This window comes from Pelobates fuscus, chromosome 4 (genome assembly GCF_036172605.1).
Source record: "Pelobates fuscus isolate aPelFus1 chromosome 4, aPelFus1.pri, whole genome shotgun sequence".
Classification (NCBI taxonomy): domain Eukaryota; kingdom Metazoa; phylum Chordata; class Amphibia; order Anura; family Pelobatidae; genus Pelobates; species Pelobates fuscus.
Window position 1 is genome coordinate 103,184,159 of NC_086320.1, and position 27,103 is coordinate 103,211,261.

General features: G+C 39.5%; 1 protein-coding gene across 1 annotated transcript in view; it reads right to left on the bottom strand.

Moving 5' to 3' along the window:
* Positions 1-24,201, bottom strand: part of MEP1B (meprin A subunit beta) — a 77,814-nt gene extending 53,613 nt beyond the window's left edge. Inside the window, exons 1-4 of the mRNA XM_063451435.1 lie at positions 24,110-24,201; positions 12,545-12,563; positions 1,714-1,764; positions 1,589-1,630 (exon numbers count right to left, since the gene is read on the bottom strand). Of these exons, the coding sequence (XP_063307505.1) occupies positions 1,589-1,630; positions 1,714-1,764; positions 12,545-12,563; positions 24,110-24,166 (169 nt within the window). The 5' untranslated portion in view covers positions 24,167-24,201. The remainder of the gene's footprint in view (positions 1-1,588; positions 1,631-1,713; positions 1,765-12,544; positions 12,564-24,109) is intronic.
* Between the last annotated feature and the right edge of the window lie 2,902 nt (positions 24,202-27,103).

Below are 27,103 nucleotides of genomic sequence, written 5' to 3' on the forward strand. Positions count from 1 at the left end.
CATGAAAGGGGATTATTATTTTTTTACCGTTATAACAATAAGGATGTGTAATTCTCTGCCTGAAGAGGTCGTTTTATCAGAGTCTGTACAGATGTTTAAACAGCAGTTAGATAAATACTTGCTAAAATACAACATACAGGGATATAATTTCTAATTAGTGGGGTAATAGCTTCTTGATCCAAGGAGATATGTGACTGCCATTGTGGGGTCAAGAAGAAATTTTTTTGTAGTTTGTTGCAAAATTGGGAACACTTCGGATAATGTTTTGCCTTCTTTTGGATCAATAGCAAAAAACAAATATGAGAAATGCTGAACTTGATGGTCACATGTCTCTTTTCAGCTATGTAACATAACTTCTAACACCCCACCAATAGGTTCCTCAATGTCTTAGGTCATATTGCTGACTACTTCCAATCCTTGATAATCGACCAATTGCAATGCCTGTTGCAAAGGAGAAAGGCATTGAGAAAGGTGAATAAATGATTTATATAGCTTATGTTTTAGCTTCGTCAAAAGAAAAGTAGTGTCATATCTTATTTCATGAATAATTACTGGTTTTCAGACAATTGCATAACATACAAAGGGTATTTTCACAGGGGCCATTGTGGTATAATGAACAATGACTTCCGTACAAGGTTGTCATCCAGTGAAATTGTATACAGTGTATAGTATACTATACAAAAGAATAATAACATTACATACGTGATATCAACACTGTGTGAGATCTAGAGGGGATTATGGAGGACCCATGGGGTAGGGTGTAACGGGGTTCGGTAGTATTGATACCTTTCACAAAATGTGTCAAATGATATAAAGGCAAAAACTTATCGGCAACTAGCATATTGGCTGTACACGACAGATGCATTGCCCGAATGAAAACTAAACTGTGCACGTATTATCATGACTAATGTATGTATAATTTGTTTATCATCGATAAGGCAATGAAAATCTCTGCTTGGGTTATGTTAGACTCTAAACGCTAGCTGAGCATCATGGGGAATGTAGTCCAGAAACAATTTATGGTGTCAAGGTTAGCCATCACTGTGTTAGATCAAGTTATTGTGTAATATTTTATGTAGGGCAATGGGAGATTACGTTACTGAAAATGATGACTCAACGCTTGAATGGAACATAGTTTATCTAAGTAACTGCAGAGAATTTTCTATTCAGATATAGAGCCCATCGGTTCAGTAGTAGGTACAATATTGGACTTTGGTTGCATTACGATATTTGACTCCGTTGCTTACTATTCTTAACATATGTTTTGTGAGAATTATTAGAAAATCAAAATACAGGATTTCTCTGTGATCATATAATAGACAACAGTTGATTGTTAGTGCAATATGAAAATATTAAAGATAAAATATATAATGCAATCATATATCAGTGAAAAATGCCTATGGGGTAAAGTTATACTTTATTGTATTTAATCTATAAAATAAACATACACTTTAATATAATTAAAGCATTATGAAATCTTTAATCTTTGTTTAACTAATTCTTGCAATTGTGAACTAAAACCACAATGTGACAGAATTCTCCTAAACTGCTAAATAATTTGTTATTTTAAAAAATATTTATCTTTAACTTACATCATGTTGTTTAATGTCCCCTTCAAAAAGGTCAAGATCTAAAACAACGAGAAAAAATTAAGACATTTTAAATATATATTTCAAAACAAAATAACCAATAATATAAGTGTGTATACTAAACCTTTATTGATGTCAAAAATGTCCAAGTCCTTTCCTCCGTCCATATCAATATCTGTGGGGAAAAAGTAGTTAGAGAATGAATTATTTGTTTATGTATGCTTTGCAATCAAAAAAGTTACCAAAATCATAGTACATAATTACTGTATATTTCACTCAGTGCATCTCAACTCTCAACCTATTCAGGTTACCATTTCTATGAATCAGAAGTACCATTATCAAGTGCTGGTGCAAAGGGTTTGGACAGGGCCGCCACCAGAAATTTTGGGGCCCCTAACTCAGCTCAGGGTCTGGGCCCCCTGGGGCCCGCCTCCAATCCCGCCCACAGGGTCCGCCTCCAAATCCCGCCCACAGGAATACACACAGACACAAAAACACACACTGATACAAAAGGACACAGACACACACACACAAAAATACATACTAACAGACACACATACTGAAACAGAAATACACGCATATAGGCATACGTACTGACACACACATACTGAGACATACACACATATACAGACACACAGGCATACATAGTGACAGATAGACACATACTAACATACATACATACAGACACACATGCATGAGGACTTACACACACATACACCGACATCACATACATACACACAGACATACATTAATTCATACTGGCATACATACATATAGACATACTGACAAACTGACATACACACACAGACAGTCACAGACATTCTGACATACACACAGACATTCTGACATACATACAGACATACTAACATACACACAGACATACTGACATACGTACAGACATTCTGACATACACACAGACATACTGACATACGTACAGACATACTGACATACTGACATACGTACAGACATACTGACATACACACAGACATTCTGACATACACACAGACATTCTGACATACACACAGACTTACTGACATACATACAGACATTCTGACATACACACAGACATTCTGACATACATACAGACATTCTAACATACATACAGACATTCTAACATACATACAGACATTCTAACATACACACAGACATTCTAACATACACACAGACATTCTAACATACATACAGACATTCTGACATACACACAGACATTCTGACATACACACAGACATACTGACATACGTACAGACATACTGACATACAGACATTCTTACATACATACTGACATACGTACAGACATACTGACATACGTACAGACATACTGACATACACACAGACATTCTGACATACACACAGACTTACTGACATACACACAGGCATTCTGACATACACACAGACATTCTGACATACACACAGACATTCTGACATACGTACAGACATTCTAACATACATACGGACATTCTGACATACATACAGACATTCTAACATACACACAGACATTCTAACATACATACAGACATTCTAACATACACACAGACATTCTAACATACATACAGACATTCTAACATACACACAGACATTCTAACATACATACAGACATTCTAACATACATACAGACATTCTAACATACATACAGACATTCTAACATACACACAGACATTCTAACATACACACAGACATTCTAACATACATACAGACATTCTGACATACACACAGACATACTAACATACACACCGTTATGGTTGTCACCCCCTGATGGCGGCCCTGGGTTTGGACAAAATTACCCCGCCGCTCCGTGTGCTCCATATCTTAATTTGCAGTTTTTTTTTTACTAAAGTGAAAATTCTAAGTGAATTTAAAGTGAATTTAAATTTCAAGGCCAGAGTAGTTGAACTGAATGCATAGCTGACTTGGAGATTTTTTTTTATCTTTGTCTATTTTGACCAAAAATGTGAAATTGCTTTGACATCAGTTTAAATTCTCACTTTAGTGAATAGCTCTGTTAGTCTTTTTTGACTGTGTGTATGCACATGTGTGCCAATGTAAATATGCGCATGTGTGTATTAGTGTATCTGTGTGTCAGTGTGAATATGTGTATGGCAGTGTATGTGTGTATCTTTGTGTTGTAGTCTCTGTGTGTTTATGTATGTGGCAATGTGTATCGGTATGTGTGTGTTACACTGAAAAATCACCTAAATGCAAACTCCATCATAACACACAAACACACCCCTGCATTAAAATGCCAAAATTAAACAGGAACATCCCACTGTATTCATACACACTATTGTATTCAAATGCCAATACCTTAAATAGATACAGCCTTAGGTGCAAACTTCAACACTACACACAAAAACACCCCTGCATTCAAACACTAACACTACAAAGACTGCACCACTGGATTCAAACACCAACACTTTACACATATGCACCCCTGCATTCAAACATCAGATATACACACTAATACACATTCACAGGCACATACTCTATACAAAAACACATCTAAATTCACACACAGTCAGTGAAAATGCATACAACTCTGCAAGGATGAGCAAATGGTAGATGTATAGTCAGAGTTGTACGGAAATATATATGTACCTTGCGGCTACCCCTGCTGTATAGATATGTATAGATATGTGTAGATAGATATGTATAATGAGTATAGATATTCATGTAAACCTTTAAAAACACCTGTGTGAAAATGGCCAGTTTAAAAAGGCAAACAACATTAAAAATGGATCAAGTGATTATAGCACACTTTACAATGATGACTGTCAAAACAAATTGCAAAGATAGGTAACAGAAAATATGTAGACTAAATCTTGTATAGTTTATAGTGTTCTTTATTATTTTGTTCATATAACTCAAAGCAAAAAAGCAATAATAGGATTTATGGTACTAAGACGTTCAACAATGGGTGATTTATTTCTAGAATTCTTTTGGCTCTTTTTACTTTATTCAAATGAAATATGTTTAATTGTACATTTAAAAAATATATATTTGTAAATAAACATAAACTCAGTTAGTCGGAAAAAAATCCCAAGAATAATACAGAATAACAACATTGTGGCAAGTGCTTGCCCAAACTAGGTCCTAATGTTATCATTAATCCCTATTATGAACTCTATTTCACATTGTGGCATTATATATTTTTGTGTGCATTACCATATAAAAAAACAATATTGTGTTATGTTTTATATTTTCATTGTTAATAAAGGTATTATAAAGTAATAACCCTGTGGCTTAGTGTTACAGCACAGAGTAGCTAATGAAATAGACAAATGATGATCATTGTGCCTTTTATTATTATTATTATTATAATTGCCATTTATATAGCGCAAACAGATTCCGTAGCGCTTTTCAATACTATGAGAGGGGGGACTATAAATAGGACAATTACAAGAAAACTTACAGGAACAATAGGTTGAAGAGGACCCTGCTGAAATGAGCTTACAGTCTATAGGAGGTGGGGTATAAAACACATTAGGACAGGAAATAGCAATCAAATAAGATGGGAGTGAAGCAGAGCTGGAGGAGAGAGTAAAGTGCTGCCCTTTAGGAGAGAGCAAGAGACAGGTATGTAAGGTAGAGGTTACTCTGTGAGGCCATAAGCTTTCCTAAAGAGATGGGTTTTAAGGCACTTCATAAATGATTGAAGACTCGGTGAGAGTCTGATGGCGGTAAGCCATAGGAAGGGAGCTGCCCGCGAGAAGTCCTGCAAGTGTGAGTTGGCCGTACGGGTGCGAGCAGCGGACAGGAGAAGGTCACGGGCAGAGCGGAGAGACTGAGAAAGGGCATACCTATGGATCTGTGAAGAGATATCAGAGGGGCTAGAATTGTTCAGTGCTTTATAGGTATGGGTTAGCACGCCTATAGGATACAGGAAGTCAATGTAACGACTGACAGAGGGGTGAGGTGTAAGAGGACTGACTAGAGAGGAAAATCAATCTGGCGGCAGCATTCATTACAAACTGTAGCAGGGCAATACGACTTTTGGGAAGACCAATTAGGAGAGGGTTACAATAATCCATGGACAAGCTCATTGGTAGCTTCTTGCGTAAGAAAGGGGGGGAAGCGGGCTATGTTTTTAAGATGGAATTCTACAGGATTTGGCAACATACTGGATGAGAGACTTAAAGGTGAGGCCAGAATCAAGTATGATGCCAAGACAGCGTGCTTGCAAGGATGGACTTATGTGGATACTACTAACTTGAAGGTAGAGTGAAAGAGGAGGATCAGTAGTAGGAGAAGGAAAGACAAGGAGCTCAGTTTTAGAGAGATTGAGTTTCAGAAAGCGGGAGGACATCCAGTCAGAGATGGAAGAAAGGCAAGCAGTGACATGTTGCAGGACGGCAGGGGAGAGGTCCGGGAAGGAGAGATATATCTGGGTGTCATCAGCATACAGGTGGTAGTGGAATCCAAATGAGGTAATACGTTTGTCAAGAGAGGCAGTATAAAGAGAAAATAGAAGGGGACCAAGGACTCCAACTGAGAGAGGACGAGGGAGGAGCTATCATTAGAAAAAGAGACACTGAATGAGCGTTGGGAGAGATAAGGGTAAAAACCACAAGAGGACAGAGTCACAGTGTCACGTCTAAACATTTGTTATGAAGGAACACAACTGCAGATTTCTTATAGTTTGAATATTTATTATAAAAAGTAAATTCCAATTTACAGGTACTGTAGCTTTAAGTAATAAACGATAACTGAAGTCCACAATTATAGGCACTGTAGCTTTAAGTAGTAAACGATAACTGAAGTCCACAATTATAGACACTGTAGCTTTAAGTAGTAAACGATAACTGAAGTCCACAATTATAGGCACTGTAGCTTTAAGTAGTAAACGATAACTGAAGTCCACAATTATAGGCACTGTAGCTTTAAGTAGTAAACGATAACTGAAGTCCACAATTATAGGCACTGTAGCTTTAAGTAGTAAACGATAACTGAAGTCCACAATTACAGGCACTGTAGCTTTAAGTAGTAAACGGTAGTAATTAGCAGACACTGAATCAGAAAGAGTCTCTTAGTAGTATTAATGAATTAGGTGATAAGAAGTTACAATAGCTGTTCCATAGACTTTAACTGAAGCAAGACAGATGCAGCTAACTGAGATAAAGTATGAGTTGAAGTTAGCTGTAACGGGTTTGTTTTATCGAAGGACTTTGGAGACAGGAAATAACAGCTTTGAGATGCAACGCTTATCACAGAGGTTTTACTTAGCTTCCGGCACATAGAACACTGGTTCCCGAGATCTCCTCAGAGGCGGTTATCCTTAATGGAGAGAGTTCAGCTTAGTCGAGGATGAGGAGAGGTGAAGGGAACTTGAAGTCTTCCAGTCCGGTCTGGTAACAGAGGACTTTCACAACGATGTTGTAGCCGGTTCGTGAGTACGGAACGTAGTTCAATAATCTAGCGTCGATCAGCTGGTGCGGTCGGATTAAATAGGGAGACCGTGTCATAAAGAGGTGTGGCTAAGCTCCGTGGAACCAGGAAGTAAGAGGATACCATAGTTAAGGCATGACAGTACCCCCTCCTTAATGAGCAACCTCTGGGTGCTATTGACTTGGTTTAGAAGGGTAACGCTTGTGAAATTTGGAAATCAATTTGTCAGCATGAACGACAGAGGAGTTTTCCCATGTATCTTCATCAATTCCATATCCTTTCCATCTGATGAGATATTGTAAAGAGCCACGATGGATCCTTGAATCCAGTATACTTCGAATTTCGTATTCTTCTTCACCCTGGACCAATATGGGATCAGGAGAAGTTGTGACATTTCTTTGGAAAGGGTCAGGATGATGAGGCTTTAGCAAGGACACATGAAAAACAGGATGTAGCTTCAAAGTAGGTGGAAGTTTCAATTTAACAACATTACGGTTGATAACCGATATTATTGGAAAAGGACCAAGAAAAAGGGAACTTAACTTCTTTGATGGACGGTTTGTAGAGATGTTCTTTGAGGAAAGCCAGACAAGATCACCGATTTTATAAGAGGGTGAAGGTTGTCTTTTTGTATCAAAAAACTTCTTTTGATTGGAGGAGGCCAATTCCAGATTTTCATGTAATTTCTTGAATAAAGAGGACATATGATTGGATCTTTGGCATACAGAACAAGATTTGACATAAGATTCAATAGTTTGGTCTTGAAGAGGCCACCAATAGTATCTTTTAGACAATTCAAGGGTCTTTTTTATACCTGGATGACCTGCCAGAGGAGAATCATGAATAAATTCGAGTACTTTAATTCTGAAAGAGGGAGGTACGTAAATCCGGTCTTTAAATAGTAGAGACCGTTTTTCTTGGATAATTTAATTGATTTAGGAAGTTCAAGAGCATCTTCACTGAGACCTTTAATGTCGTCAATAAGAGAAGATAGGATTCCAATGACTGTAGACCGAGGAGGTTAAATTTTAGTGTCTTTATGGATCCTGGAAAGGGCATCAGCCTTTTTGTTTCTAGACCCAGGTCTAAAGACTATTTGGAAGTTGAACCGGGAGAAAAAGAGATTCCATCTTACTTGTCGAGCAGACAGTGTTTTATTGGAGTGAAGATATTCGAGATTTTTATGGTCAGTATATATGATTAAAGAGTTCTGAGCACCTTCAAGAAGGTGTCTCCAGGTTTCTAAAGCCACTTTAATACTTAATAAGTCTTTTTCCCCTGTAGGATAATTCTTTTCGGCAGGAGATAATGATCGTGAGAAGAAGGCGACAGGATGAAGAGGTTCCTGAGGAGTTTTGTGTTGAGAAAGGACAGCTCCAATTGCAAATTCCGAAGCATCCGTTTCAAGGACATAAAGATATGAAGGATTTGGAAGTTGAAGAACAGGAGCTGTTGTAAACTTTCTCTTTAATTCATTGAAGGCAGTTTGAGCCTTCTCGTTCCAATTGAAGGGATGTTTTTTACTGTTAAGTTGATTGAGTGGGTGAGCTATCTCAGAGTAGTTTTTAATAAATTTTCTGTAGAAGTTGGCGAACCCTAGAAATCGCTGTAATTCTTTTACTGTAGAGGGAACAGGCCAGTTGATGATACAATCGACTTTTGAATTATCCATAGGGGCACCAGGTATGAGGTCTATAGGACAATCGTAGGAACGATGAGGTGGGAGCGTTTCAGCTTCTTTTTTACTGAATACGTCTGAAAAGTCTGAATAACAAGAAGGTATAGTTGGTTCTTTGGAGATCTGAAGAATAGGAATTTGCTGTAAACATGTTTCTTTACAATAATGTGAGTTAAAGGTGAGAGAGAAAGGAGACCATGAAATTTGAGGGTTGTGGTTCCTTAACCAGTTGATCCCTATTATAACGGGATAGAGAGGTGATGGAATAACATCAAATGCTAGAAATTCAGTATGAATATGATTGGTGGTTACCTTTAGAGGGATGGTTTCATGAAGAATCGGTCCCGAGGATATAAGGGAGCCGTCAATCACTTTAATAGGAACAGAAATGGTTTTTCGAACACAAGGAATTTTATTCTTTGTTACAAAGGTTGAATCGATGAATACTCCATTTGCACCAGAATCGATGATAGCTTCAGTCACAATTCTCACCTTGTCCCACTGTAGTATAAGAGATATAGGAGTGAACTGAGTGGTTGGTGTAGAAGGGAGTGCACTGAAGATCGCAGAGGTATAGGCTTGCCTACCGGCCTTTGTCCGTTTTAATAAGGGACAATCAGAAACTAAATGATCTTGAGAAGCACAATACATGCATAGGTTTAATTGACGTCTTCGGTTCTTCTCTTCAGGAGTGAGAGGACTTCTTATTACCCCTATTTCCATAGGTTCACTTGGTAAGGAAGTCTTTTCAGGAGCTTTTGAGGGAGTGAAAGGTTTGCGGTCTTTAGAATGTAAGAAGGCTTTTTCGGCCTTTCTTTCGCTTAATCTTCTGTCAATGCTGATTGATAAGTGAATTAGAGCGTTCAAAGTAGTAGGGAGTTCTGTTCTAGATAGTTCATCTTTTACAGCTTCAGATAAACTAATTCGAAATTGGTTGCGCAATGTGATGTCATTCCATTGCGTTTCTATAGCCCATCTTTTAAATTCAGCAATGTAATCTTCAACGGGTCTATTTCTTTGCTGTAGTGTTCTGATTGTTAAATCAGCTGTAGCTTGTTTGTTAGGATCTTCATAGAGAAGAGACATGGCTTCAAAAAAGTCATCCAGTGAGCCTAAGATGGGGTCATCATTGTCCAAGAAGGTATGGGCCCAGAACATAGGTTCACCTCTTAGAAAGGAAATAACTAAGAAAACCTTAGATCTTTCTGTAGGATAAGATCTAGGTTTTAAAGCAAACAATAATTTGCAGGAATAAAAAAACTCCTTATATTTGGAACGATCACCATAGAATTTTTCAGGGTTACATACAGCAGGATCACTAGCCGAGTGCAGAATAGTATGAGGAGTATGAGTTTGTAGATCTCTGACATAAGTGAGAATTCTTTCGTTAGTAACTTGCAGGTCTTGCACACCTTGGGCTAGTGTATCAACTCTTTGATTCAGCGTAGTTATCGTAGAATCGAAATCTGCTGGATCCATTACAATGGCTGGATTATTCTGTCACGTCTAAACATTTGTTATGAAGGAACACAACTGCAGATTTCTTATAGTTTGAATATTTATTATAAAAAGTAAAAGGTATTGACTTTAATTCCAATTTACAGGTACTGTAGCTTTAAGTAATAAACGATAACTGAAGTCCACAATTATAGGCACTGTAGCTTTAAGTAGTAAACGATAACTGAAGTCCACAATTATAGACACTGTAGCTTTAAGTAGTAAACGATAACTGAAGTCCACAATTATAGGCACTGTAGCTTTAAGTAGTAAACGATAACTGAAGTCCACAATTATAGGCACTGTAGCTTTAAGTAGTAAACGATAACTGAAGTCCACAATTATAGGCACTGTAGCTTTAAGTAGTAAACGATAACTGAAGTCCACAATTACAGGCACTGTAGCTTTAAGTAGTAAACGGTAGTAATTAGCAGACACTGAATCAGAAAGAGTCTCTTAGTAGTATTAATGAATTAGGTGATAAGAAGTTACAATAGCTGTTCCATAGACTTTAACTGAAGCAAGACAGATGCAGCTAACTGAGATAAAGTATGAGTTGAAGTTAGCTGTAACGGGTTTGTTTTATCGAAGGACTTTGGAGACAGGAAATAACAGCTTTGAGATGCAACGCTTATCACAGAGGTTTTACTTAGCTTCCGGCACATAGAACACTGGTTCCCGAGATCTCCTCAGAGGCGGTTATCCTTAATGGAGAGAGTTCAGCTTAGTCGAGGATGAGGAGAGGTGAAGGGAACTTGAAGTCTTCCAGTCCGGTCCAGTAACAGAGGACTTTCACAACGATGTTGTAGCCGGTTCGTGAGTACGGAACGTAGTTCAATAATCCAGCGTCGATCAGCTGGTGCGGTCGGATTAAATAGGGAGACCGTGTCATAAAGAGGTGTGGCTAAGCTCCGTGGAACCAGGAAGTAAGAGGATACCATAGTTAAGGCATGACACACAGAGACCGAGTGATTGAAGAGTTTGAAGAAGGAGAGCATGATCAACTGTGTCAAAGGCAGCAGAGAGGTCAAGAAGAATTAGTATGGAGTAGTGGCCTTTGGATTTAGCTGCGATTAGGCCATTAGTAACTTTGATAAGAGCAGTCTCAGTAGAGTGGAGAGGGTGGAAGCCAGATTGAAGAGGGTCAAGGAGAGAGTTGGAACTGAGGAAGTGAGACATACGGGTAAAGACAAGTCTTTCCAGAAGCTTTGAGGAAAAAGGGAGCAGGGATATGGGACAATAGTTAGACGGGGAGAACGGGCCTAGAGATGTTTTTTTCAGGATAGGTACTACAGGGGCATGTTTTAGGTCAACAGGGACAACGACAAAAGAGAGAGAGCAGTTAAAGATGTGTGTTAAGGAAGGCAAAAGACGGGGGAGAGAGATCTGATAAGGTGAGATGGGACAGGATCGGGCGGGCAAGTGGTGGGGCGAGAGGAAAGGAGAAGCGCAGCCACCTCTTGTTCAGTAGCCGGGGAGAAAGTCTAAAGGGTAGGAAAGGCATGATCTATGTGTGGTTGATAAAGAGAACGGCAAGGTGGGGAAAAATCTTTCCTTAGCTGTTCAATCTTGTCGGTAAAGTATCATGCAAAACTATCGGCTGTAAGGTTAGTTTGGGGGGTGAAAACAGCAGGGCAAAGAAGAGAGTTAAAGGTGTCAAAGAGATGCATACACTCAATTAATTATCCACGCACCATAATCACTACAGTGAGCTGCAGTGGTTTTGTTCCATAAGTGTTCTGGTGCCCCTTAATAGAAGTAGTCAAACATTTTAGAATGTTTTGACATCTTGCTTGGACTATGCTAGTTGCCACTCAAGTCTTGAGTGCAGGGCTTAGATCATTTGCTGAGAGTGATCAACCAATCAGTGATCCATACACTGAAGGGCTTAGCTTAGAAGAAGTAATGGAAGTTCCTAACAGCTCTCTTGGTTACAAAGAAGAGGCAGGGAGCAGTGCCCAGTGAACCACAGGTAATAAGTTAAAACAACGGATTACTTGCAGGGGGGTGCTAGTGAAAGTCTGGCACCATAACCACTATGACCCACTCCTTTAAATGTATCAGAATATGAACAAAATTAGGGAGAATGGTCTGATTGCAAGGGTCCTCATGAACCTTCTGTATATTGTAATAGACAAGGACAATGATAGATAGTGTGTGACAACCCTGTTAGGTTAACCAGTCTGGCATGTTTGCTTCATTGTACACATTATTGTATATACTGCATCAGCATGTGTATATGTTTATGGCGAGATGGCTAGATGCTAAATGTTTGTACAAACTAAACTTTCTGAGTTTCCTTCAAACACAGTCAAAATGTTTTTGCAGCAGTGTCTAGACTGTTTTTTGGATGGAGTAACCCTTTAACTTCTAAAGAAATTAATTATAAAAAATCAATTACCTTTTTGTTCTGGGACAGGCTGAAAATAAAACAGAGAAACATATATTTATGAATGCATTTTCATGGCAACTTGTAAAGAACATTTGCAAAATTCTGGAGGAGTGTGAAATACAAATATCCCAAGACCAAATTAATAAAAAAAAAAATAGTAAAATAGTTGTATGTGTCACATTTATCCCATCTGGAAGTATTCTTCTGTTCTTAAGAAAAGGGAATATCTATTATAGTAAGACTGTTTCACTCTCATCTTTAACTTCAATATACTATCGGCAAACTCAAAAGGAATATTCAAAGCAATAGCAATAACTGCTTGTGAATTTGACCATGTTTCATAATTACACACATTTTTAATAATAATTGTAATATATATATATATATATATATATATATATATATATATATATATTCTAAATTAAAAAGAAAAGGGAAGCATTGTCAGCAAAAGGAGATGGGAAGGGGGAGTAGCCGGTAGGATATTATGACAGAAAGAGTACAGTAACTTGTAAAAAGTTCTTTAAGTGACGGAGCTTTGATGAGAGGTACAAAGTGTTTAGTCTAGAGAAGAGAGGAAAGACAGAGCTATGAATTACAGTGGTGCCTGGTGGAATTTGAATCTACCCACTCTCACTGGAAAACTTACCTCCTGATCTGTTAGGCTCATGTGAAACATTAGAATAGATGTAAAAAACATCAATCAAAAAATAAATCTTTATTTAATTTGTTTAACCATTTTAGTGCCAGTGATAAGGGGAAAAAACGGAATGGGGGAACAACCGGAATATGCATTTTTCAGCAGTGGTGCTGCTGTAGAGACCAAAATGTATACAAAATACAGATTAAGGAACAGCTGACACACAAAAATACAGTTTTACATTTTGCTACTTAAAATCAAATATCTCAGCAAACACATATGGGGATTCGGTTCCACCATACGGCCCATTTAGCACTATTTAATTTGTCTCCCACATTTGATTTAGGGGTACTGGGGTACTGTTGGGGTGGTGGTGGACTTAACACAATGCGGTCATATGGTAGAACTGAATCCCCATATTTGTGTGCTGAGATATGTGATGTTAAGTAGCCTTGTAAAATGTAAAACTGTATTTTTTTGTGTGCGCTGTTCCTTAATCTGTATTTAGTGATACATGGGAATGCTGGCAAAGGGGTATGGCAGGGTCGGTAAGAGGGCTGTGGGCTGCTGCCTCAAACCATTCTATTGAAAATTAAATTAGCATGAGGTGTTGAAATATCAGTTTGTGTAGTACTGCTGCAGTAAGGAAACAGGCAGGAATTGTGCAGGTCCTTTGCATGCACTATATGAGTAGGAGGACCATCAATATATAGAGATAGAGTGGCCCACCTCTAGTACTGAAGAAGTTAAAACAATATAGTTATATATTCAGTGGTGTATCCTGGTTTTGTGCTGCCCTAGGCATTGACGGGCAGCACCTTTCAAAAGATATACACAGTAGACGGGGGAAACAGTGCAAGAGTTTAAGGAACACATTTCTAGCAGACACGCACAGTGCGGAGATGAGGAAAACATTTCTAGAAAAATAATACAGTGTTGCTTTTGAACGATTCAGTATCAACAGACACTGGTGTTCAAATGTTTAGGGTTTTCCCTAAAGTCTAAAGGTTAAGAACTTTGTTTTTCACTCAAGCAGACAGGGTTCCAATCTTGTAAGGGCATAAATATATACGTTTTTTATATTGATTTTTGAAAAATCAAATAAAACCAAACATTGCTTGAGATGTCACATTAAAAAACAGTGAACACTGGTTTAAAATACCTCCAATCCTACAGTTCACATAGTCTGAATCACAGCAATGAATGTCAACATTACGGCATTTCTTATGAGGGAATGGGCAGATTGAAGTCCCCCTCACTTCCTAGTCACCAAAAGAATGGTTACCATATGAGTTACCAAGAGAATAAATAGCAGTGAATTTAATAAATACTTTACCACTGCACGTTCTGTAAAATTATTCATAATTATTCATCGATTTGGCCGAATATCATTTTAGCCCAAGTCTAATTATTCTCATGTGGTGTCAGTTTAGTATTGTATGGGGAGAGGGGGTTCCCTGTTGCTGTTGAAGTCCTTACAATATATTTTCATCAGCCTTAAAATGATCTTCCAAAAATGGTATGGTTTCATAATGCCCCTTTAGAGCTTTACAAAAAAAATTCCAGTCCATTTTAGATAAATTATAATAAAGCTAAATGAGGAATGTAAGTTATGCCTTTTTAAATATTTGCTTACTGCAGCATCAATCCATATTTTATGAGCTAATACTGTCCTTTTCCAGTCTATAATAAAACTTCTGCTGACTTGTAAAGCTCAAAAGAGCAGATTACAAGTAAGTTATTTATTTAGCGTTATCTATGACAAGTTAGTGGATCTAAGCTTTGAACTTTACAAGGAACGATTCTAACGTGTTAATTTAAATAAATTATTGAATCACATATTTACTATTTTAGAGGTAAGGGACATCAAATCTATGCTCCTATTTAGTTAAGGGCCATTTATTAACCCCTTAAGGACACATGACATGTCTGACACATCATAATTCCCTTTTATTCCAGAAGTTTGGTCCTTAAGGGGTTAAATGTTAGCAGTGGATTCAGAATCTAGAGATCAGCTTTGAACTTCTCAATAAAAAGTATCACACAAATATAAAAAAAACCCCAATAATATATCCTAAATATTGCACCAAAACCCACATAAATAACTTGACAATCATGTTAGTGATTTTCTTTTTGAACCTGAACTACTTAAAGAAATTATTTATTTTTTTTACAATAAACAACCTAATGCTGACTTGTTTTTCAGGTGCTAGGTAGTTCTACGTGAGAATTATCATATATTACTGGTATGCATTGCTTGCATATTTCACGTTGGACTTTGAGAAGTCCTATTTGGGCTTAGATTTCTTGAGTTTCTCTGCCCAAAAAGGACCTTTCAAAGTTTAACTTGAAATATGTAGGTGACGCATAACAGTATATTTACAGTGTGGGAAGTTTTATCGCATTTGATCTCTCCACGGTCTTACAAATTTAGTAAATATATAATTTAGTAAATATATAATATTTTAATGTATATTTGTTTCCTTATCCTCCTCTTTTACCCTCTACTTTTTCTCATTTGATCTGTGAACCAAGTGATGAGAAAATGTTGTTCCTGTGTGTGTTGAACTCGTGTTGTTGCAAATACGTGCCTGGCACGTATTTCAAGCAGTATGGTCCCTTCTACATCCTCAAGCCACATGGCAAAGAGTACGGGATGCAACTGCATTATGGCCAGCTTAACAGTATTAACCCAATGTGATTACTCAACTGCTTCTTCCCAGATCCCCCCTACTTCTAAGAGGACTCTCCTGGGGATATGGTGCATTACTAATGTGTGTTACCAGTGAAGAGGTAGGACCATGATGGAACATCATTTCCCCCAGTTTTCTTTCCATACACTGTGCACTGGAAGATGCTCTCAGCAAGAGCCCGCACATGCTTGTGCAGGATAGGAGATTAGAGAAAGGAATTATTTATGGTTAAGAGTTTATTTATAAACTAAATTTACAGTCCTGTGATATGATGTGTAGATAAGAGCATGAGAAATCTCTAACTTACCTCTCTACTATTGCACGCAAAGCTAGCAATTGACAGAGTTAGACAGCATCATAATAAGACCTTAGGGTCTAAAGCTCGATATCAATTGCAGTCAGTAAATAACTTTATGGGTCATACTAGCCCTTTGGCTGTTCCATGTCAAGGCATCTCTACAGGACTCAACATCCTTTATATTTTGCCATTTGAACAACATTGGCAGAGTTTAGAAAATGTACAATAATCAGAGTACAAAAATCATTTTTAAGGAAGACATATTTTTTATTGATGTCTTGCATTTACACATGGTATCAGGATTGTGCACCCACACTAGTTCTTGATTATGCATTCAGTGCATGGTCATAGAAGCTAAGCTTCCAACCAATTGGGCAAGTTCCTTATCAAAAGGTCATTAAATATGATGCCAAAATACCAGAGTATTGACTCCTCTGTTTATTTACTATTTCTGGCTATTCTCAGCCAACCTGAACCTTTCACTTTCAGGCACATTTTCTGCTATTTATGACACCCCACTCACCCATCCTCCTCCCCTTTTCTAACATCAGTTGTTTTAAGTGTTAAACTCTATAAGATTGATTGGTATTGCTTTAGACCTGAGAAAGAGAGGAAAACTCTTGGAAGCTTGTCTTTGATATATTATGTTAGTCCAATAAAAAAGGTATCATTGCATACCACAACAATCTGGCATTTTGGCATCTTGTCTACTGGACTAATACGGCTAATCCAATTTACAATATATATATATTGTATGCATGTTCATGTAAATGCAGCCCTCTTGGTTTCATTTATATATTTGGGAGTCCAGGCCAACTCATTAGTTTTGCACCCGGATCAGTGGCGTACATACCGGGGTCGCGGCTGCAACAGGGCCCGGCCCACCAGGGGGCCCGGCCATCCTGCGACCCGGTATGTACCCACTGTGGCCAGCCTCTGCTCCTGGGGGGCCCAGGAGCCGGTCACCTCAGGGCCCCACGAGGCTGGCCCTGGTGGTGTCACCCGGCAGGTGGGCGTGTGAGGGAGCACTCTCCCCTGAGTGCTTCCTCTTCAGCTCCCTTGCGCACCGCACTGTTACCGGAGCCGGAAGATGACGTAATCTTTCGGCTTCTGCAGCAGTACGCGGCGCACAAGGGAGCTGAAGAGGAAGCACTCAGGGGAGAGTGCTCCCTCACGCGCGTGCCAGCCTGCCCACTGACCGGCCGCCGGGCAGCACCACTGGACCCCAGGGAATCCCCTCAGCACTCCCTAAGGTAGGGAGGCTGGGGGATGATTTTTTTTTTGTGTGTGTGTGTGTGTTAGAGTGTGTTTGTGTGTGTGTGTTTGTGTGTGTGTGTGTAAGTGTTAGAGTGTGTGTGTGTGTTAATGTTAGTTTTTGTGTCAGTGTGTGTGTGTGTGTTAGTGTGTGTTACTAAGTGTGTTAGTTTGTGTGCGTCTGTTAGTGAGTCTGGTGTCTGTTAGTGAGTGTGTGTTTTGTAAGTGAGTGTGGATGTGTCTGTCTGTCAAGGAGTGTGTATGTATGTCTGTCACTGAGTGTGTGTCTGTCAGTAAATGTGTGTGTATGCTAGCTAGTGTGTATACATGTGTTCGTGAGAGTGTGTATGTGTCTTCAGAATACGAATCCAGCGGCTCTGATACGGAGATAACAGCAAACCCCTCCACCTCTAGTGAGAATAATAGAGGGATTCTAAAGAGAGGGGTCACTTTTTTAGACCATACACAGGGGGACAATCGCCCATTCCTGAGGTCCAGATCCAAAAAACAATACAACCGGAAAAACCGGTTCTGAAGAACAGACAAATTGTCAACTTATCTGAATATACTCTCACGCAATCAGAATTAGATCTGTTGGCAAAAGGTCAGTCCTTCATTCCCACACCACGCTTTGATAAGTTCACATGGGTTAAGGATGTCCACCTTTTCGCAAGAAAGCTCATTTTACACAAAAACTTTCTTTTAAGTGAAGAGAAAAAAGCTAAAAATCTAGGCCTAGATCTCAAAGATTATCGCATGACTATGATTTTAGCAGAACTGTTGGAAGAGAATGACAACACCCTAGGACCTAATTATCCTCTAACTAACCTTAAGAACAAGAGTCACTACTGCCCCAAACTAGGAGACTCTAAATACGTAGAGACTTTTGTTGAGTTGGTATGTGAGGAAATTGAAAAAGTTGCTTTTAATGAAATTAGTCACAAGCCAAACTCCAATTTAACCGCTTTAGAACACCAAGCAGTAAAGACACTAAAAGAAAATAAGACAATAACTATAAAACCTTCGGATAAAGGAGGCAATATAGTTATAATGGATACCTTGAAATATGTGGAGATGAATAAAAAGATACTGACAGATCAAATGACTTACAAAATCCTGAAACAAGACCCCTCCAAAATATTTGCCAATAAGTTAAAAAACATTCTGCAACAAGGCCTAGATGATAACCTAATCTCGAAGGATGAATACAACTTTATGTCCATCAATAGTCCTCGCATCTCGACTTTCTATAGCCTGCCAAAAATTCACAAACAACAGCAGATCCTGACAGGCAGGCCCATTGTCTCTGGCAATAATAACATGACTCAGAATGTAAGTGTCTACTTGGACCACATCCTAAAACCGCTAGTTACACAACTCCCGTCGTATCTAAGAGACACGAAACAAACTCTAGCGGTTCTGACAAAAACCAAATTACCACCTAATTCCATTATCTGCAGCTTGGATGTGGAATCACTATACAGCTCAATTCCACACCCGCTGGGTTTAAAACACACAGAGCACTTTCTAAGGAGTATAGGGACGTCCCTAGATAAACACAGCGTATTGGTATTAGATCTTCTAAGTTTTGTCTTAAAACACAATTTCTTTTTGTTCGATGGAGTGTACTATCACCAGGTGCAGGGGACTGCCATGGGGACGTCTTGTGCGCCCTCATATGCAAACCTGCACCTGGGATGGTGGGAGGAACAAGTTGTATTTACATCTCCCCCAAAAAATCCCCTGACCCAGTACATATATCTATGGAAAAGATATATAGATGACATTATAATCATCTGGACTGGGTCAGGGGACCAGTTCAGACAATTCACACTTAGCCTGAACATAAATGAACTTAATCTCAAATTTACAGCTGAAATAGGCACTCCGTCCCTAAGCTTCCTTGATTTGATGGTGTCTCCACAAGAACTGTGCATCATCAAAACAAACCTTTTCAGAAAGAGTACGGATACTAACAACCTTCTAAATTGGAAAAGTTATCACCCGACGCAGCAAAAATGGGGAATACCGACGGGCCAATATCTACGTTTAAGACGCAATTGCTCCGACTTGGAAGACTTCAAAACACAAGCAAGAGAATTGCGTCACATGTTCAGGTCCAAAGGATACCCCAATAAATGCCTGAAGAAGGCATACCATAGGGCTCTCCTATCTGAACAGGAAGATCTATTAAGAGAAAGGGAAATTTCCCCTCCACCAAAAAATACAGAACTGAAACAACTTAGGTGTATTGCCACCTTCGACGCAGGTTGGGACCAAGTTAAAGCAATTATGAACCGCTTTTGGCCCCTACTGAAACAGGACACACACCTTAGGGACGTCCTCCCCTCCTATGCAACCCTGACAGCTAGAAGGGACAACAATTTGAAAGATTTACTGGTACATAGTCACTTCCAGCCCTGTAAACCACCAGCACATTGGCTATCGGAAAAAATCAAAGGCACCTACAAGTGTGGCAGGTGCAAAGCATGTGGGTATATCAATACTAAATCAAAGGACTTCAACAACAGCTCCAACACAGAAAATTTCAAATCACTTTCCTTCTTCAACTGTAACTCAAAGGGAGTGATCTACTTAATCACCTGACAATGTCACACTATGTATGTAGGAAAAACCTTTAGACCGTTCAAGAAACGAATTCTTGAACATATAAATTCCATAAAAACAGCCAGACATATAGAAACATCGGTCTCCAGGCATGTGAGAACTTTTCACAATGGGGACCCAAAAGTTCTTAAATTTCAGGGCATCGAACTAATTAAACAGGACCAGAGGAAGGGCAATTGGGACCAACGTCTAAGGAGACGTGAATGCTATTGGATCTATCGCCTGAAAACCCTGTCCCCCAAAGGTCTTAATGAGGGTTTTTCATACTCCCCATTTATTTAGAAGTCTCCATAAATATATAGTGCACTTGTAAATAGCCTTCTTATTTATCTTAGTTATTTGTATATACTTTTGTTTGAGAATTTTCATATCACTATATTTCACCTTACTACGTTTTTCAACAGAGGGACACCTAACCGTCCCCACTACTGCCGCCCGACCAAATAATTCCTCCCTTTTGCCTCTCTACTATGTCCTTAACCCTAATACAGGGCTCAGAATTGGACACATATAATTACCCATTAAGGACGCTTCTCAACACTACTATTTGTTTTGGTTTTAAGGACATTCTACTCTATACACGATAAATTAATCGTAATGCTACACTCCACTTTCACATTACAGTGGCTATTTCATATCGAACTGAAATGTTCTGTAAATTCAATCATAGGTTGACACAGATATTTTTATTTAAATCATGCCACTTGTAGCATTATGATTCATTATTACTAGTATGTCCGTTTTTCCAAATTAATGTTCACGTCCCTCTTCATCATTTGAATCTTTGTGGCTACTTTAGATTAACATTGTCTATTACCTAACTCTACATCTGGAGATACAATGTTACACGTCTACTTATGGTCCAATAAACATGGACACAAGTGTAACAATTCAACATGACTAAGACTGATGCCTCGGACAGCTCTAACTTTAGAAGGCTTGTTTCCACACAAGGGGCCCCCAGCCTGTCAATCATCTGACGTCATGGAAGCTAACTCCACCCCTATAGAGTTGAAATTAACATAGCGTCACGTCAGCGATGACGACGTGAAGAACTTCTTCCTGATTGGCCAGCAACGATTCAAATACCGGGAGCTTCTGGGCGGCAATTTTGATCCCTGACGAAGGAGTTGCTTACTCCGAAACGCGCGTCGGATCTCGTCTGCGGGGATTCCTGAGTCACAGCACTCGGTCACTGCACTATGCACCACTCACGACGCACTGAGGGAATCCTCCCCTCTTCTGTTCACCTTTGGTTATGATTTATTATTATTTTTTCTATTTTTCGTTTTCTCATCATTACTCCCTCTGGAGTCTAATTTTGTAGGATAGGTTCAACAGCATTTAGTATAACGACCTAGTTTAGAACACCCACGAAGGTGTTTATTAGCAGAAGCAAGGGAATAGAAACAGCATAGGAGACCTGTTAATGTCATTTCTGTGATATTCTGACCTTATGTCAGTTTTCTACTTTGACTCTGTTATCTCCCTCTGTCTATCCAGACACTTGCTACCTCTGTCTATCCCTCTGCTATATTTAAACCTTTGGTCAAACACCCTTCATAACTCTATACCGTGTATATATCGAGTTATTTATCTCGCAATTGATTTAATACACTAAAGATTTTTATGAAGGTATTACGCTGTTTAGGGGCCTATTGCCTATAACCCCCTGGGTAATAGCACTCCGATAAATGGATTTGCTTTTCGTACCAAGGGTAAACTTTATAGACAATTAGAGGAATCAGAGAGCTTCCCTTGATACACAGTTGCTATAGTATCTCTTTCTCTTTAATAGATTATTAAAGTCTGTATATATTTTTTGTGGATTTAGAGATACTTTTTACGCACTGTATTTATCATATTTAGTATCTCTCCTCTACCCATCCCCATTTTTTCTACCTATCCACTGGACTCCAGATTCTAAGTTTCTTTTGGCATAACATCTATGTGCACACATATCTGTACCAGCCGGCTTGGTAGTTCTTCCCTCTTTTTTTCTGGGAGAACATCCGAGCATTCCTGTGTGTCTTTTCATTGACTTACCTTTGTCCAGCGCCGGACTCCCTTGGCGCTGGGGATCCCTCCGCCCCGATCCGCCTCTCAGCTCCGAAATGCGCATGCGCGGCAAGAGCCACGCGTGCATTCAAACCACCCATAGGAAAGCATTACTATGGACGTTCAGTATCTTCTCACTGTGATTTTCACAGTGAGAATCGCGGAAGCTCCTCTAGCGGCTGTCAATGAGACAGCCACCAGAGGCTGGATTAACCCTCAGTGAAACATAGCAGTTTCTCTGAAACTGCTATGTTTTCTGCTACAGGGTTAAAACTAGAGGGACCTGGCACCCAGACCACTTCATTGAGCTGATGTGATCTGGGTGTCTGTAGTGGTCCTTTAAGTGTATGTGTATCTGCATATACCGCGGTCGCAGGGGTTGCAGCCCTGCGACCAGGTGCCCGCCGCCATGTGTTGCGGCCCCGGCCTGCGAGGGGGGGGGGCCCACGGATCAGTTTTCGCACCGGGGCCCCATGGGTTGTGTGTACGCCACTGACCCGGATCCTATTTAGTTTTGACCTGCAGAGAGTCCCAGGAGGAAGTAGTTCCCAAGTTAGTGGATTGATCTCATAAGGGCAGGCACTAGACTGCTAGAGTAGGACCTGCCAAGAATATGGTACATTGGCATTGTGCTAGGCTTATGCAATATATGATCATATAATGTAAGTAAACCCCTATTATTTTTTGCCTAGGTGAGGTGTTTTTAAATAAAACTATTACAATCTGTGAGATTTGAAATCATTGTTTAGTAATTAAGCGAGTACGCTGGATTGTGTATTTTGTATGTTGTATATATTGGCCCCAGCAGCACCCTATAATGTATGCATGTTCACGTTTGTACAGCCCTCTTGGTTTATATATATACACATTACAGAATAAAAATATACAGTGGCATTCATGTATGAGATTGAAATAGGAGACTACGGTCTCTAACATGGAAAAGGGTTCCATCTCTGACACAGTTTGTAGTCAGATTTATTGTTGTTTTACTCATTGGCTGTGATAAAAAAAAAAGAGAGGTGCCTTAAAATTAGCCTTATAACTCCCATAGACAAATCTGTTTGTTCTCTATGATGCAACATACAGAGTTGTGACCAAGTCTCCAAAGTGAGTGAGATGTTGATAATGACATTTTGGGATCCATTTGACCCCCTATACAAAAGGTAGGGGTTTAAGGTTTTCTTCCATAAATCCTAATTCAAATATTATACCCCCATCCGACTGTTTCAGGGGATTGGGAATAAAACAAGTGGGCAGCTATCGCTTTAACCCACAACATTTTTAACCCTTCTCCACGGGGTCCAGGAGAGACTATTATTATGTCCTTTCTGGTTCAGGGGACACTTAGAACTTGCTAAATAAAAATAATTTAAAACAAATGTTTTGCAAGAAATATTTTAGAAACTTCCACACAAGACATACCTTCTATATTGTGAAATCGACTTTGCCAGTTATGAAACAGAACATAAAGTTATAAACAGATTTTATCTCTTCAAAATGATCACAATTTAGTATCAAAAGCCTCGTGTGTGTAGTATTATTGCAGGTATTCTCTATGTTTATTTAGTACCTGACAAAGTAGAACCAGCATTGTGCATAGAAGAACCACTCCTACTATATCCCTAGTCCCATCACATGCAATGCCTTCCTTTAGAATGTTTGTTCTTCATTCTCCATCACAGACAATTTTGATGAGATGACTGTGATGCACTATCTGTGTGACACTATTCATGGTAAAACATAGTCCACCATTGTTAAATATGAAATTATTTCAGTGTCTGGGTCCCTGAAGCCAATGAACAACCATCAGTTTTTTTTTTTAGTAACACAAATTTAAGATAATATTCTGTTGATCAATTCATATTTTGACATTCCAAAGTCATTCAGTAACATTTAGTAAAAGTAGATTTGGTCCTATTTTAAACCAAAAGAAGTTATGTTATTTAATACGATGTCTTGCTTTTTGATATTTAAATTGAGAACATTAACTGTGTTCAACTTACCACTCCAAATGCATGTTGCAGGAAGAGTAAAAGGAAAGGAATAGCCAGTAAGCCCATGCTTGGTCTGTTGCTGAAAGTAGAGCGTGGACTAAGATAGCCTAGCTCTTTTACAGGTGTTTGTTAACCTGGTGATCCGTTTATCTATGGACTTCGCTCTCATATGTTTAAATCTAGTGTGTTAAATTTTATCCATGCAAGTAGACTCTTGAACCTCAAGATAATGTTTTTAATAGTATTATCTTAAGTTACAGTTATAGCATGGAATATATTTTAAAGGGCTTATGCTCAGTGTAAAGTATTTGACTACTTTCTAACTTATAAATACAGGTAAAATATACCTATATTTTTGGAAATGTGTCATACTGATTGAATTTAGATAATTGTGACAAAACCCCTATTTTGTCTTCCCCAGAGCCAATCTCCTCCTCAGTTCAGGAATCTGTTTAAACTTTGGTTGCCTTACCCTCCTACCATTCGGGATTATAAAGTGCCAACCCCCCCTCCTCCCCCCCGCCTCATTAAGTTTAACCCCTTAAGGACACATGACATGTCTGACACGTCATGATTCCATTTTATTCCAGAAGTTTGGTCCTTAAGGGGTTAAAGAAACTTCAAGAATTAAGTGCTCTCTCTGTGTGTCACAAAAGCAGGAAGCGGGACTTGGTCGTCGAGTGTCTGGAACTCCGAGGCAGACACTTGACGGCGCGAACACTGGTATAACTATGCAAACGCCTGCTTCTGTTTGCGGCAAGCCAGTAGAGCGCTGTTCGGTAGGTTTGTTCAGATAGACCTCACGAACAAACGCTACCAAGCCAGGGGAACCGTTTGCCTTTTCATATGTTTTTGAACTCCCGCGCATGACTGCCCGCTACCTCTTAAACTGTGGAACTATTTTTGGCAGGCTCCTCATGAGCGGTCGGTCAAAACTTCACCCCGGTGGCGATACGGCTGTGTTTGTGGGATCTGTGCACTTTTCGGATATGTTGGGCGCTCAGATCCAGGCTATCTGGGGATGCATAAACTATGGAGGTTTCTTTATGCGAATTATGTATTTTTGTGTATTTTCTTTAACATCTAATTTTTGCTTAGTCATGGTAACATGGCATTTTCGGGACATTTTGTGGGTGTGTTAATGGAGTGGGAGTGTCATGTGGCAAACGTGACCTTGCCACTGGTTTTTGGAGGGGCCTGTTTGTCAGCTGTAAATGGATGACAGGCTACTTGCCAATCATACATGCTGGCCAAAAAAGGGCATACCATGCAGACAGCACTCTGGGCTTGGCATAAATGCATCTAATCCCTATGTATACTTAGACAAATGGAGGTCATTTAGTTGCTCCAATGGCCATTACTGGGGCGGCAGCAATGACTACAGTACACATCAGCCCCAATATATAGTAAAAAACAAAGAGAAGAAAAAGTTACCTGCGCTCTCTCCTTAATCCCTATGTATATTTAGACAAATGGAGGTCATTTAGTTGCTCCAATGGCCATTGGAGGGAAGGCCGGCCTGCCAACGTCAAGGCAGATCCACTAAGCGGGTCCTAGCACTGACCCTTCAGCCTGCTTCCTTGAGCTTCTGGAAAAGATAGTAGGGTTAGGGGTAGGGTTACGGGTAGGGGAAGGGTTAGGGGTAGGGTTAGGGTTAGAGGAAGGTTAGGGTTAGGGGTAGGGTTACGATTAGGGGTAGGGGTTAGGGTTAGGGACAGGGCTAAGCGTAGGGTTAGGGCTAGGGTTAGGAGTAGGGTTAGGGGTAGGGTTAGGGATAGATCCCTGTCATCATTCCCTTAATTTTCCCTCCCTCTCCTGTTTTGACACTTTTCAGAAATCCAAAGCACTTCGGCACTACCGAAATCGGGTTAGGGGTAGGGTTACGGGTAGGGGAAGGGTTAGGGGTAAGGTTAGGGGTGGAGTTAGCGGTATGGTTAGGGTTATGGTTAAGGTTAGGGTTAGGTGTAGGGTTAGGGGTAGTAGTAGGGTTAGGGGTAGGTTTAGGGTTAAGGAATTGCCAAAGTCCTGAATTCCTGAAGTGCCAAAGTCCCAAATTTCTGAATTCCTGAAGTGCCAAAGTTCTGAAGTGCCGTAGTCCCGAATTGCCGAAGTCCAGAATTTCGTAAGTGCCATTCTGAAGTCCCGAATTTCGGAAGTGGCGCACCGAAGTGCCGAACTCTTGAAGTGCCAAATTGAACCGAATTTTTTGCATATGCACAACCCTAGTAAAGAGTAGTAAAAAAATGTTGTTTTTTTTTTTAAACAATGGACATGGGCATGGCCCTGGAGCTGCAGCTCAATCAGCCCCTATGTTAATCCAGCCCTGTGTTGGATATAAGAGTAAAAATCAAGATTTAATTGTGGGGAACGCTGTCCCTTAGGGAAAATAACGAAATCCTCCCTCAGTTCCACCTTGATCTATAGAAGGGGATGGAGGATCCGTGAAATCCTATGTTGAGCCATGCTTGTGTTCTAACACTCAGTCTCTTGTGCTTCACTGCTTGTAGATGCAGGTAGAGCTCTTGTGAAAAATAGGGCCAGATGGTAATCAACCATCGATATTCAGTTAAAACTCTGCCTAATTTGTTTCACTCACGGGTCACTACATCAGTCTCTGGATTTCCCAAGCTTCATCTGCCTATTTATAGCAGTAAACAGAGAAGCAAAATACAACGAATTAAAATGAAAAATATGTTTGTCCCTAACATTACTTCTGCCAAAATGTATAATCTCAAATGAGACAATTTTTCTAAACCGTTACATACTTTATTACCACTTAATAGGGAACACATGGGGTGCGTGGCAGCACTGTAACATGGCTCAAATCCCACTAATCCTGGGCAGCAGCAATGACTACAGTACCCTTCAGCCCCAATACATACAATAAAAATCTAAGAAAAAAAAGTTATGTGGGCACAATTCCAAATCCCTATGCACATTTAGTTAACTGGAGTTTTTAGTATCAATCCAATGACCATTTAAGTGTAAGTTCAATTGCCACGT